The sequence below is a fragment of the Anguilla anguilla genome, chromosome 11, assembly GCF_013347855.1.
Source record: "Anguilla anguilla isolate fAngAng1 chromosome 11, fAngAng1.pri, whole genome shotgun sequence".
In the NCBI taxonomy this organism is placed as follows: Eukaryota; Metazoa; Chordata; class Actinopteri; order Anguilliformes; family Anguillidae; genus Anguilla; species Anguilla anguilla.
Window position 1 is genome coordinate 32908023 of NC_049211.1, and position 13782 is coordinate 32921804.

Consider the following 13782-nt stretch of genomic DNA (forward strand, 5'->3'; position numbering starts at 1 on the left):
AAGCCAGCAAATAATTCAGCCCTGTAAAACTGAACACCTGATAAAATAAGCATACCATCCATCTGCTGAACTGAAAAGATGGCAACAGTTAATGTCTGCAATTCTGCATGACTAAGGTTGAAAGAAAGAAAGAAAGAAAGAAAGAAAGAAAAGTTCATCATCAAGCATGGATGCATCTCATATGATCCCCCCAACTTCCTTCACTACTGTATGTCTGTTGCTTTCTTGTACAGTAGTTTAAAACATGAGCTGTTATAACAATTGCTTGCCATGCTTAATGTTTGAATTATTATCCTGTTGTAGCCATTTTGCGTGTTATTCATCATTTTAATGTGCAGTTACAGCAGTCATTCTCGGTTATTTACATACGTACGATTGTGTACGAGTGTGAATGTTATTTGTCTTAACGCCCGGTGTTTGTTAAGCCATGCTTTTACGTGAGGCTTGGCGACGGTTCAGTTCAACAGTTTTTAGCACTTACAACTTTGGAACATACACTTCAACCCACAGTGCAAAGTTTTTGGTCTTTTTTTTACTTGTTTTTTTTCCCCCAACGGTTTTGATCTTATTTTGAGGGAGTCGTGCTCCTCCGTGTTTGGAGAAAATTACACCGGATAATGGGGTTTTACGAGATGGAACTTGAATGGAAAAACAAGATGATTCTTTTATTATTACCGTGTTTTTTCTAGCGCGATGATTCCGCTCTCGCCGGAATGTCTTATTTTCCTGGGCAATCGTTGTGTTTTCGTGACGCACTGGCCTTTTCATTGTTAGTTTTTAAAAAAGAAAGAAAGAAAGAGGACTGGTGTCCTTTTGGATTCGCAAAGCTCGGAAATCAATCAAGAAGAGGGGTGGAAAAGGGGCTTTGCCTTGTTCATGGAGAAGTAGGTTTTTTTTAAACCTGCTTCTGCGTCACGGATGTGGGCTGGGCTCCAGACGAAACGAAACGTCACCTTTGGGTGGCAGTCCATGGCTCTTTTTTGCACAAAATGCGGTGACACAGCTTAGTTAGAATTTCATTTTATTCAGTTGATTCAATTATTATAGGACTAATGTGATGTATCAAATGGAGACATGATTCTTGGCTTTATTACTCAAAAAATGTGATTCAGTATTTACTAGCCTACACCTTTAAATTGTGCGATGGTTGAAAGTGCGGGGCACTGTTATGGTGTGATGGAAAGTACACATTTAAAGTGTTGTGAAGGCCTCTAGTATTAGTGCATACTTGTACTAATACTAGAGCCTTCCTGCCATTTGAGTTTTTTTTTTTTTGGATGAGGGTGTTGGGAAAGGTGTAAATCTTGCTTGGAGGTTGATGAGGGTGTTGGGTGTAGCCTATATTGTGTTTGAGGTGGGTGAGGTGTCTCAATTGCTGACTTTTTGTGGGATCAGGTCTGGTTTTGCCAAATTTTTCTTTCTGTTTCCTCTGTAAAGCATCTTTTTGACAGTGTCTCTGTTAAAAGTGCCATATAAATAAAATTTAATTGAATTTACCCATAATTCCACAGGCTACATTACATATGCCTTAGAAGCAGACATAGGAACCTTACCCTTTGGGTTTAAAACTGCACAGTTCTTTTCAGTCCTTTTTGGCACCACACGCACGAGTACATCTGGAACTTTCTCAAACTCACGCGCTAGCGACTGGGACGGTTTGGCGGGCAGATGGCAGCCGTTGGAGCTCTCACACACTGGTCTGGATTTGCAAGCTCCTGGCGAAGTGTGAATGGGCTCAGACGTGCAAACGGTAGCCTCGGCAGGGCGTCTTTGCATAGGCATCGATCCAGCCGCGAGTTCTGGACCGTAATTCCTGCGGTAGGCGCCAAAGTTCCCGGCACAGCCAGATGACTGAGTCCCACTCCACACACAGACAGGCCTGGCGTTCGTTTGGCCGTAGGAGGCTGACCTCTGGAAGCCTTTTCGATGTCGTGCGGCAACCAGCCCGCCCCCCCCCCCCCCCCCCCCCTCCCCCACTCATTCCCCGATGATTCATGCCACCTATTTTCACCCAATTGCGCACCTTATCCTATTTTATCCTATTTTCTGGACTCAACTCAGCTTTAATGGGTTTTTTTATGATTGCTCTTTTCAAATCTCCGTTGATGCAGTGACGTAAAAACCCTTTTCTGTTGCATTCACACCTGGCACGGAAGAGGTTGTGGTTTGCTGTTGTATTTGTGTTTTTTTGTTTTGTTTGGTTGTTTGACGTAGTTTTCCCAATTCCGCTTTCTTCTTTCAGACTGCGGAGAGAAGAAGAACCCTGCCATGCCCGGTTCCCCCGTGGAGGTCAAAGTTCACACCAGACCAGCGCAGTCCGCCATGCCGCCCCTGCCGTCCATCAATCCGAGCGGCCCCCACCCCGTCTCCTTCTCCTCCCCCTCTTGTGAGTTTTTGAATATCTCCCAGCATGCTTTTTGTCTGATCTGCTCCGAAACGTTTTGCCCACACCCACACTGGTTACCGAATCTAGCTTTACTGTGAAAAGCCCACACTGACCACACTGCTGCAGATAACAAGGTCCAATCCCAGAGTTAAGTGCTGGCCCAGCTTGCAATAAAACCGTGGTGAAAGACACATGAAGTGCAAAGTTGTGTTTGAATGAGTGAAATGTCACATGGTGTCAGGGGCATGGCAGTAGAGTCTACTACAGCAGTTTTAAGGGTGTATCACTGCCCACAAGTTGAACTTATCTCATTTTTTAAAACTAGGCTTGTTTCTCTTCTGCTTTTCCTTGCAGTGACCAACGGGATTAACCACTCCCCGCCTACCTTGAATGGTGTGCCCTCCCCACCCCAGCGCTATAGCAACGACCCCTCCTGCTCCTCCTCCTCCTCGCTGGCCAATCAGCAGCTCCCGGCGACCTGCGGCGCCCGGCAGCTGAGCAAGCTCAAGCGCTTCCTGACCACGCTGCAGCAGTTCGGCAACGACATCTCGTCCGAGATCGGGGAGAGCGTGCACGGTCTGGTGCTCGCGCTCGTGGTGAGCACTGGGTTTACTCTGTTTCAGAGTATGGGAGTTTATTCTGTTTCAGAGTATGGGAGTTTACTCTGTTTCAGAGTATCAGAGTTTACTCTGTTTCAGAGTATCAGAGTTTATTCTGTATCAGAGTATCAGAGTTTATTCTTTATCAGAGTATCAGAGTTTATTCTGTTTCAGAGTATCAGAGTTTACTCTGTTTCAGAGTATCAGAGTTTACTCTGTTTCAGAGTATCAGAGTTTACTCTGTTTCAGAGTATCAGAGTTTACTCTGTTTCAGAGTATCAGAGTTTATTCTGTTTCAGAGTATCAGAGTTTATTCTGTATCAGAGTATCAGAGTTTATTCTTTTTCAGAGTATCAGAGTTTATTCTGTTTCAGAGTATCAGAGTTTACTCTGTTTCAGAGTATCAGAGTTTATTCTTTATCAGAGTATTGGAGTTTACTCTGTTTCAGAGTATCAGAGTTTATTCTGTATCAGAGTATCAGAGTTTACTCTGTTTCAGAGTATCAGAGTTTATTCAGTATCAGAGTATGAGGGTTCACTGTTTCAGAGTATGAGGGTTCACTCTGTTTCAGAGTATTCTGTATCACAGTTTATTCTGTGTCAGATTATGGGAGTTTATTCTGTGTCGTATTAGCAGAGTTTATTGTGTATCAGAGTATGGGAGTTAATTGGGAGTTGACTATAATCTATAATAAACTACTCTCATTTATCAATTAAGTGCTGAGAAACATTGAATAGCAGCAAAGAAAACCAGCCCTCCAGCACTAGGGTTGCAGAACCCTGTTCTCTGTGTTAAGTAGTTTTTCCTCTTACAGTATATTTTTATCCGATTAAAACACAACTTGCTGGAAGCTCTTTGTCAAGCACCACTCTGCATAATTGGACAACGTGTTAAATTTATCTGTGCAAAATGTATTATTCTCTGAAAGTGGGTACCCTATCTGACAAGCACATAAACCTTAATAAAACCCATAGAGCCATTAGTAGCCCTGTAAAGTCTGCTCTGTCTGGCTCTTTTTAGTAATCATTAATGTTGAATCACTTAAGATTAGCACATTTTCAAGTGGCTGTAGGAAGACTGATTCGTGCTGCGGAATCATAAAGGGAGGGGAATCATTTACAACTTTCGGCTCTTCCTCACAGAACTCGACCATCACCATCGAGGAGTTCCACGCAAGGCTACAGGAAGCCACCAACTTCCCCCTGCGCCCTTTCGTCATCCCTTTCTTAAAGGTACCCCCTCTTTCTCTGACCGCTCTGTCTTCAATAGTGATGAGATTGATAGGCAGGCTACACAAACCCTAAAATAAACAGGGCTATCATGTCACTTGTGATTCCCTGGTTTGATCATTCACTGAATTTGTCTTTTGAACAGTCTATTGATATTATTTAGGCAAGCCAGTGATCAGGTCCATACATTGTGGTGCTTGTGAATCCTCCTAGCATTGCTTCTACGGCCAGATTTACCACCATAAAAGGTGTTCACCTTAGCAAATGCAATATTTCCACCAATTCCTAGTACCAATACAGTGGTTAATGTGTGCAAAAACCTTTTAATGGGTTCTACACATTTAGTAAATGTGCTCACTGTTCTTAGAGCTAAAGCTAAGCTATCAGCGACGGATGGACTCCCCTTCTGTAGCTTGGGTTCCCCCTGAGATTTGTTCCCAGTGGGGAGTTTTTTCTCACCACTGTTTGAGTGTTTTTCTTCCCACTGGGAAGATTTTTTTTTTACCTCAGTTGCTCATGGGAGTTCAGACCTGCATTTTGTCCAATTTTCTTTTGTATTTCCACTGTAAATCATCTTTGTCACGGTGTCTTTGTAAAAAAACGCTACACAAATTAAATTGAATAGAATTGGGGGAAAAAAATTTTCTTATTTAACCTTTATTTAACCAGGAAAAACCCCATTGAGATATACATCTCTTTTAGCCAAGTACATGCGCAAACCCCACTGCCGATTCAGGACAGTGTATGTGGCAGTAAAAAACGAATTTTAAAAAGCTTCGTTTAAAAATTTTAGTGAAGTTAACCAGACAATGACTGACCCATTCGGCCCTCCAAAATAGATCCCTGGCTGATTTTTAGGGGTCTGGGGGTGGTAGGGGATGTGGAGACCCCATGTTCCTGTCCCGTGTAGTGACCCCCGTCCTCCTGCCCCGCAGGCCAACCTTCCCCTCCTGCAGAGGGAGCTCCTGCACTGTGCCCGGGCCGCCAAGCAGACGCCCGCCCAGTACCTGTCCCAGCACGAGCACCTGCTCCTGAGCAGCACCATGGCCTCCCCGCCCAACTCCTCTGAGCTGCTGGAGCCCAGCGAGGCCGCCAAGAGACACACCCCTGACCGGTGAGGCTTCCTTCTGTTTGAAACACCACAACATCCATGTTATATTACCGCTAATGCTACTGCTACTGCTGTCTGCAGCCAATGCCAAGTGGCACACGCCTGACCGGTGAGGCTTCCTCCACTTAAAAACACCACAGCAGTCGTGTTATAATACCGCTAATGCTAATGCTACTGCTTCAGAGTGGCTTTACTAACCACACCTGGATCAAAAATGCGTTTCAAATATGAGAACACGTTAGATTAATTGACCCAGGTGGGGTGCTTCAGCCATTTTTTACCAGAGAGCAGAGAGTGATTTGCCTGTTACAATGTATAATGTGTAATGAGAGGAGTTATTATGCATAATGAGCGGAGTTGTAATGCATAATGAGTGGAGTTATAATGCATAATGTACAGAATTATAATGCATAATGAGTGTAGTTGTAATGGATAATTAGAGGTGAAGGATGTAATTTGCTTCTGGTTTTTTGTGGGCAGGGCCAAAGAGAACGGCTTTCGCCCGCGACCAGCCGGCACCCTGGAACCCCCTGCTAAACGCATCTGCACCATCAGCCCCGCCCCCCGGCACAGCCCCGCCCTGCCCCTCCCCCTGGGCGCTCAGCTCCACCCCACGCCCCCGCCCCTGCAGCATTACGCCCTGGAGGACATCGCCTTGCCTCACCTGCACTGTGACCTACAGCGCCCCCTGGAGTCCAGGGACCTCAAGGATAGGCCACGCCCAGGTACCCCCACGCCCCCCCCCCCCCAATTAGCACTACACAGTTTTTAACAGGAGAAACCCTGTGTGTGGCAAACCAAAAAGCGTGTGCATGCATATATGTGCGTGCATGTGTGTGTGTATGTGTGCGTGCATGCGTGTGTGTGTGAATGTGTGCTTGTCATGTGTGTATGCCTGTGTGTGTATGTGTGTGTATTAATAAAACTTTATGGTTTGACTCTGTGGCTTTGTGCATACGGTTCCCTGCTGCTCTCTCTCTAACGCTGTTTGATCTGCGTGGGAGCGCTGTGCCCAGGCCGTTTACACTTTCAAATAAAAACACTTATTAAGGCTTCAAAAGAGGCGTGGGTAAAAAGAGAGAGAGAGAGAGGCTACAGCATCCTGAGTGCAGCGCACAGTGTGTACGGTACACAAGCTGAGATAATGCCGTGGACGTGCTGGAGAACACCGCCGCTGCCACACTTAAACTCCGCTACTGAAAAGAGGGGTGGAATGGTGCCCATCAGTCAGCATGGTCGCGTACACAAATATGTGCCCTTTTTGGAAAATAACAACCAAAAAAAAAAGAACGTCAAGTATTTTAAAAAAATATTCCAATGTTTGAACATCATTTGTGTATTTGGCCATAGATTGTGAAGTGTTGGAAAGCTGGTTTCTGATCACAATGTTTAATTTTTATTATAGTATACTGTGGCGTATTACTTTTACGAAAGGTTTATTCAATTTAATGGAGTGGGGAAAGAAGTGGGTTTGGTTCTGCAGTTAGCGAGGAATGGATTGTTTTCATAGGCCCTGTGTGGCGTCAGACCCTGTTAGCCAGGCTGGGCAGTCGGGGGTGGGGGGGGGGGGGGGGGGTGGGGGGGTGCAGGGTTTGGAAGGGGTCCATGCCGCTGATGGAGCTCTGCGGTGACGGCTGTCCCGAAAGAGGACCTTCCCCACTCCTACCCCTTTCAGCTGGGGGAGGGGTTGGGGTGGGTGGGTTTTGGGGGGGGGTGGGTTGAGGTGATGACAGCTGGCTTCCAGATGTTGGCTGCCTAACATGTTTGAGAGCGTCTGTTTCTCATCAAACGCCCCCTTCCTTCCCCGCCCCGCCCCGTCCCGTCCCGGCCCGGAGCCCTAATGGAGACGGGGCTTCGCAGCAGGGGGTGGGGCGTCTCCGGGCCAACCCGGAGGGTCGCCGAGTACACCCTGGAACACATTTGCCTGTTCCGCTCAGTGATTTAGAGGGGGCCGGTCCGGGGAGACGGGACCGTTTGGAGATGGGGCGAGGGTGGCAGCGGTAAAGCCCTCACAGACATTTGCTAGAAAAGCCCAGACTCTGGTAGCGGGGCAACGGAGAGGAAGGAAACCAAAATGGCCTCCTCTCAGAGCTGGGAGCAGCTTTTCTTACCAGGGCTTTTTGTGTCCTCATATTGCAGCAGTTGTACTTTTAAAGGCTGCTCATTCATTAATCAGTGTTTATGATGGGTAGGGAATCGGCCTTGTGACCTAAAGGTTACAGGTTAGATTCCAAGGTAGGAACACTGCTGTTGCACCCTTGAGCAAGGTGCTTAACCTGAATGGCTTCAGTACACAGTCAAATGGAAAAGTTTTGAGACTGAAACAATTAGTGTTGTTTTGGCTCTGTACTCTAGTGCATTGGGTCTGAAACTGAACAATGAATATGATATGAAAGTGCAGACTGTGAGCTCAGATTTGAGGGTTATTGAGTCTGATTGATGGAGCGTGTCTCTGAAACGCATCAGTGGATTGTTTTCCCTTGATTCTTTAAATAAATATCTCAGAAGAAAAGTGCTGTCCTCAAGCCTCACAGTTCTATTTGCATCCATATCAGGGGATCTGGGTAGGAATGACTGCCCTTTTATCCTTTTAGTCACCCATTTTAGGGGACCAAAAGTAATTGGATAATTGGCTGCTCAGCTGTTTTCTTGGACAGCTGTGTATCGTTGCATCGTTAGTTCATGCACAAGAAAGCTAACAAAAGGTCTAAAGTTGATTCTAGGTGTGGCATTTGGAGTATATTGCTGTTGTCTTTTCACATGTGGACCAAGTAAGTGTCAATGACAGTAAAGCAGGTCACCATGAGGCCTGACTAAATCAATCCGACATGAAACAGATCAAGAACACTCTCCAGGATGTAGGCATACATGTATGAAAGACTACCATAAAGCGAGGACTATAACCTCAGAAGGTTCACTGTAAGATGCAAACCACTGGTAGGCCTCAAGAATGACCAAGTTAGAGTTTGCTAAAAAGTACTTTTAAAAAACTAGGGTACTGGGAAAAAAAATGTCTTATGGACAGATGAGGCTAGTATTAACCTGTACCAAAGTGAGGAAAGAGGAAAGTAGAGTAAGAAAGAAACTGCTCATGACCCCGACCCACCCCCCTCCCCCACCCCCACCCCCCCTCATCCGTGAAACATGTTGGAAGTAGCGCTATAGCTTGGGCATGTATGGCTGCCACTGGAACTGGCTCATTGTTTTCAATGCTGACGTGACTGCTGACGGCAGCAACTGGATGAAATCTGTAGCGTACAGGAACATCTTATCTGCTCAGATCCAACCAAATGCCTCAAAACTTTGAACAGCGCTTCTTGCAACAGGACAGTGACCCAAAACATACTCCTAAAGAAACCAAGGATTTTCTCATGGCCAAAAATTCAAATGTGCTTAACTCTTTCGTACTGAATCCAGTTGAACACGCGTTTCACTTGCTGAAGACGGCCTAGAAACTGAAGATGGCTGCAGTTCAGACCTGGCACAGCATCATCGGGGAAGATACCTAGTGTCTGGTGATGTGATGAGGCAGTCATCGAATGCAAAAGATCTGCCACCAAGTACAAAAAATGACTTCATTTCAGATTGTGTTAATGTGTCCAATTACTTTTGCTCCCCTAAAATAGGGGGACTGTTCCTAAAAAGGGCTGTAATTCTTACACGGATCATCTGATATGGATCCAAATACCCTGAAATTAAAGCTGACAGTCTGCTCTTCATTCTCATCCTCGTTGTTGTATTTCAACACCAATGTGCTGGAGTACTGAGCCAAAACAACAAAGATTGTGTCACTGTCCCAATGCTCTTAGATTGAACTGCATATCCAGCTGTATAAATGGATACTAATGCAAAAATAAAAATGCTGTGTAAGTCACTCTGGCTAAGAGAATCTGCTAAATGGTTGTAATGTGATTGTTTTCGATGAGTTGTGTCTGGGCGTACGATAAAGACTGGCTTTTGCCAGTGTGAGAAAATGCGTTTGTCTCAACCTTATTTCACCTCCCGGTCTTATCTCTCGTCAGTCCGCTCCGTCTGCCTTTATTATCATAAACGGGTCACCACTGCTTCCTTCCCCCTGCTAATCTGCGTGGAGACCAATCAGCTGAGCTCTTATTTGCATGACCAATCTTTCAGTCTCTCGCTTGCGTAACCAATCCTTTAGGCTTTTATTTGTCTGACCAATCATTTAAGCTTGCATGACCTGTGATTTATGCTTTTATTTGCATGACCGGCCATTTTGGCTCTTGCCGGTATGACAGCATGGGAACACAGGCTCAAGGCAAATGAATGGCCCACGGTGTAGACAGTTTTGGTGTGACCCAGTTTCTCATTGAACAGTGTGAGATCACAGTGCATACCAGGCATTACATACACATCAGTCTGGTCCCTGTGCTGTAGGTTTCCCTCTAAAGGAGCATCAAAGTAGTGTAATAGGTAGGGAACCTGGTTGGGGGTTGCAGGTTCGCTACCACATTAGAGCACTGCCGGATGTACACCTGTATAAATGGTTGTTAGGATAATAAAGAATACTAAAAGGATGCAAGCCATTTTTGTTGCTCTAGATAAGAGTGTTTTGCTGAACGCTGACGTGTAAATGTCACACACTTCTTATATATTTGCATCTCTTTACTCAGGAGCTAACAGGGGCTACCGAGAGGACCCGGTAGACCACAGGCTGACGGACAGGGAGTGGGCGGACGAATGGAGACACCTGGATCACGTAAGGCCTCCCCTCTCCCTCAGCCCTTAAACTGACCACTGAAATGTAATACAGTTCCCATCTGCCATTTTGTCAACATCCAGTCGGTGTCCGAAACAAAGACTTTGAAATGAACTATGGGAGTTTGAGGCCAGGAAAATGGCTACGCACACCGCCTTTTAAGAGAAACATTAAAAGATACGAACATCATATTGACACAATTTCTGACTCAATTGTTTAACAGAGCACATACATTTGCACATTGTATCAATGATTGATTTTGTGATCATAAAGATAATGAGGAGTGGGTGAGTGTGTGAATCCCTATGTGCATGTGCTTTTCCTGTTGAACCAGAACAGAGATTTTACAACCAATATGGTCAGGAGTCATTTCTCTACGTATTTTAAACCACTGTCCTATACAGCAGTGAATGATGAATATCCTGCTCTGGGCTGTGTTTATATTATGGTCTGTAGCTGAAGAAAGTACATCTCTCTGGTTTGTGGGAGAATTATTCCTTGCCGACCATCCCTTTGGCCCCTGGGGACCGGGGTGGGAGACCCCCTGGCGTTTCCCCGCTCCGACAGCATCCAGGGCGTGGCTGACGTGCGTAGCCCTGACCGTGACCCTCCCCCCAGGTGCTGAACTGCATCGTGGAGATGGTGGAGAAGACGCGGCGGTCGGTCAGCGTGCTGAGGCGGTGCCAGGAGTCGGACCGCGAGGAGCTCAACTACTGGAGGAGGCGCTCCAGCGAGCAGGAGGAGGCGCGGAAGAACGCGCCGCCCCTCCCCAAGGCCCCCAGCCCCCACGCCAGGGAGAACGCTCACGCGGGTAAGCTCCTCCAGCCTCAGAAACAGGAGCCACACCTGCAGCCGTTTCCATGAGAACGTAAACCCCTGTAAAGGTTCACAGCTGGACACACAGATTATGTATAACTTTCTCTCAAAGCAATCCATTGACTGTTTGCTTGATTGCTGCATCCAGCTATAGACGCTTCGCAGAGGGCTATGTTTTTCTTGCATATTATTTCATTTTATATTGTGATTTTCCAGCGAACAAAATTATTTGAATTAGTTCCAAACACTAATAAGATGTTCTTGTTTGCTGATATTAACACAGAATAGATGTTCCCTTTAAATGGTATTGTTTGGAGAGCGCACATTTGGTATTGTTGAAGAGACCCCTTATTGGCATCCTGGTAAAAGTATCATGTTTAAAGACTGTCCTCTAGTGGCCACTCAGTGCACGACAAGAGTCTTCCCCTTGAGTCTGGGGCCAGTGTGGGTTGGATGTGTTTGTGCGGTTCTCCCCAACCACTATTATGGTGACGTTCGTGTCTTTACAAGCAACGTGCTGAACTGTGGTGAATACTGCCAAAACAAGACCAGCTAAAACAACAGATTATGGTCCACAGTTTTTGTTATCAAATAAAACTGAGGGGCGCAGTTGAAATACAGTAATAATGGGATGTACAAAGTTTGCTGCGGGATGGGAAGGGGCTATGATTTTGGGTTTGGGTCAGAGATCAGGATTTGGGATGTTGTATCCCACCGGGAACGTGCGTGTTGCTCTCTAAGTGGGCCTTTCCTTTGCCGCCGCAGACCCCCAGAGAGAGCTGACCTCCCGAACCGGCCTGGGGTACGTCCCGGATGAGATCTGGAGGAAAGCCGGTAAGCAGTCAGTTCTGGTGAAGCACGGGGGGGGGGGTGACATCTGAAGCCAGAATCCGTTTCTGGTTTTCCTGTCAACTTTTGGAGATCTTATGTTGTTACTTAGATCTGTCAGTTTCGTAAATTGGCACACCCGCTCAAAGAATTCCGGCAGAGGTATAGCCGCTCTCCCGTCTTCGAGATCTACAGTGCAGCAGGACCACCCAAACGCAATCCGAGAAGCAGAAAGCCATTTCAGCTCAAAAGGAGAATTCTGGGCCCAGAGAGTCGTTTTCATTATTTATAGACACATTAGTCTCCGATCGTCACTGAGAGTGCAGTATGGGTTTAGAGTGGGCGCTAGGGAGGGTAAAGTCTGTCCATGATCATAACTGATAGTGCAGCATGGGTTTAGAGTGGGCACTAGAGAGAACAAAGTCTGTCCATGATCATCACTGAGAGTGGAGTATGGGCTTAGACTGGGCACTAGAGGGAGCAAAGTCTGTCGCGATGAAATTATGTCCCGTCACCGTAAATTAAGAGAGTAGTTTGCGCCGCAGCTTAAATAAAGGCGTGGCTGGTAGGATTTGCGCACAGCTATGGCGGATGAAGGCTGTGTGGTTGGTTGGTTGATGGTCTGTGAGAGGTCGTGACCCCTGCTCCGCCCCGTCCCGCAGAGGAGGCGGTGAACGAGGTGAAGCGGCAGGCGGTGGACGAGGTGCAGAAGGCGGTGGCAGACGCCGAGCAGAAGGCCTTCGAGATGATCGCCGCCGAGCGCGCCAAGATGGAGAAGACCCTCGCCGAAGCCAAGCAGCAGGCCGCCAAAGACGCCATCCAGGTCATCAACGAGCAGGAGGACTCCAGCGAGGTGAGGGCTTGGCACACACACACACACACACACACACGCACACTCACACAAACACACACACAAACACACACATGCACATATGCATGCAACACCATACATGAGCACATATGCACACCAGCATGCTCACACAAACACACATATACACACACACACGGATGCACACACGCACACATAACCACATGCACATACAGATCTATTGCTTCAGTTGTTGTACTACCATTGGAGATCTAATGGGACATTTATGACCAGGAGAGATTCATGACTAGTTACAGAGGAGCAAAGATGCCATAACCCCACCCCTCAGGCATCACACCCAGCCTATCAGAGGGCGGTACACTCAGCACTGAAAGACACACGTTAGACTGATTGACAGCCGGCTGCTCTGGTTGGAGTACAGCAGTAACCTCCCCGTGTCCCCGGTCCGCAGAGCTGCTGGAACTGCGGGCGCAAGGCCAGCGAGACGTGCAGCGGCTGCAACGCGGCGCGCTACTGCGGCTCCTTCTGCCAGCACAAGGACTGGGAGCGCCACCACCTCATCTGCAGGCCGGGCCTCCAGACCCAGCCCAAACCCCTCTCCGGCTCCGCCTCCGCCTCCAGGGCCACGCCCCCCGGCCCGGACCCCGCCCCCGGCTCCGCCCCCGCCCCCGAGAAGGCACCCTCCGCCTCCAGGTCCTCTACGCCGGCCTCGGCCACGCCCTCGGAGACCAACGGCCTCTGAGGCGTCCGTGGCCGTGGAAACAGGACATGCTTTACGAGCGGTTTGATTGGCCAGCTGGGGGCCGGGGGGGAGGAGGTATGACAGACGGACGGACCTTGTCTCCACCCACCCCTCTGTTCCCCGGGACAAGCATGTTTAAATGGAAATTTTCACTTTGTTAGCGTTCCTGAATTGAACATGCAAAACTGAATTTTCAGGCTTGAGCCAAAACACAGATATAGTTCATAGTTTAATACACATGACCTCTCTGTTGGCTTGTGTATATAATACAGAGGGAACACTGAGAAGAGAAGACTTGATGCATGTTCCCTTAATTATTGAGCAGACAAGAAAATTCAACAGTTGGCTTCTGTTTTGGCTTTAGGGAAATGTTTTGTGGTGTGTGTGTGTGTGGCTCTGTTGTCCCTTCCTGTTTATGTGCGGTTTACACTGTCGGCTGCTCTCTGATGTTTTTCTTCTCAAGTGTCGCTGCAGGCGGCAGTATAAAATAATTGTTCAGGCGACCAGGCAATTGTTTAACC

General features: G+C 47.3%; 1 protein-coding gene across 3 annotated transcripts in view; it reads left to right on the forward strand.

Annotated features, from left to right (window-relative positions):
* Window positions 1–13782, forward strand: part of LOC118207195 (protein CBFA2T2-like) — a 33918-nt gene extending 20136 nt beyond the window's left edge. For 2 of the 3 annotated variants that reach the window (XM_035380528.1, XM_035380529.1), the window contains exons 2-11: window positions 2243–2386; window positions 2741–2982; window positions 4129–4218; window positions 5151–5329; window positions 5807–6051; window positions 9961–10046; window positions 10665–10857; window positions 11628–11696; window positions 12353–12543; window positions 12971–13782. In XM_035380528.1, coding sequence (XP_035236419.1) covers window positions 2243–2386; window positions 2741–2982; window positions 4129–4218; window positions 5151–5329; window positions 5807–6051; window positions 9961–10046; window positions 10665–10857; window positions 11628–11696; window positions 12353–12543; window positions 12971–13261 — 1730 coding nt within the window. In that variant the 3' untranslated portion in view covers window positions 13262–13782. Of the gene's footprint in view, window positions 1–557; window positions 885–2242; window positions 2387–2740; window positions 2983–4128; window positions 4219–5150; window positions 5330–5806; window positions 6052–9960; window positions 10047–10664; window positions 10858–11627; window positions 11697–12352; window positions 12544–12970 lie in introns of those variants that run through there. The other variant, XM_035380530.1, reaches the window with a different exon arrangement.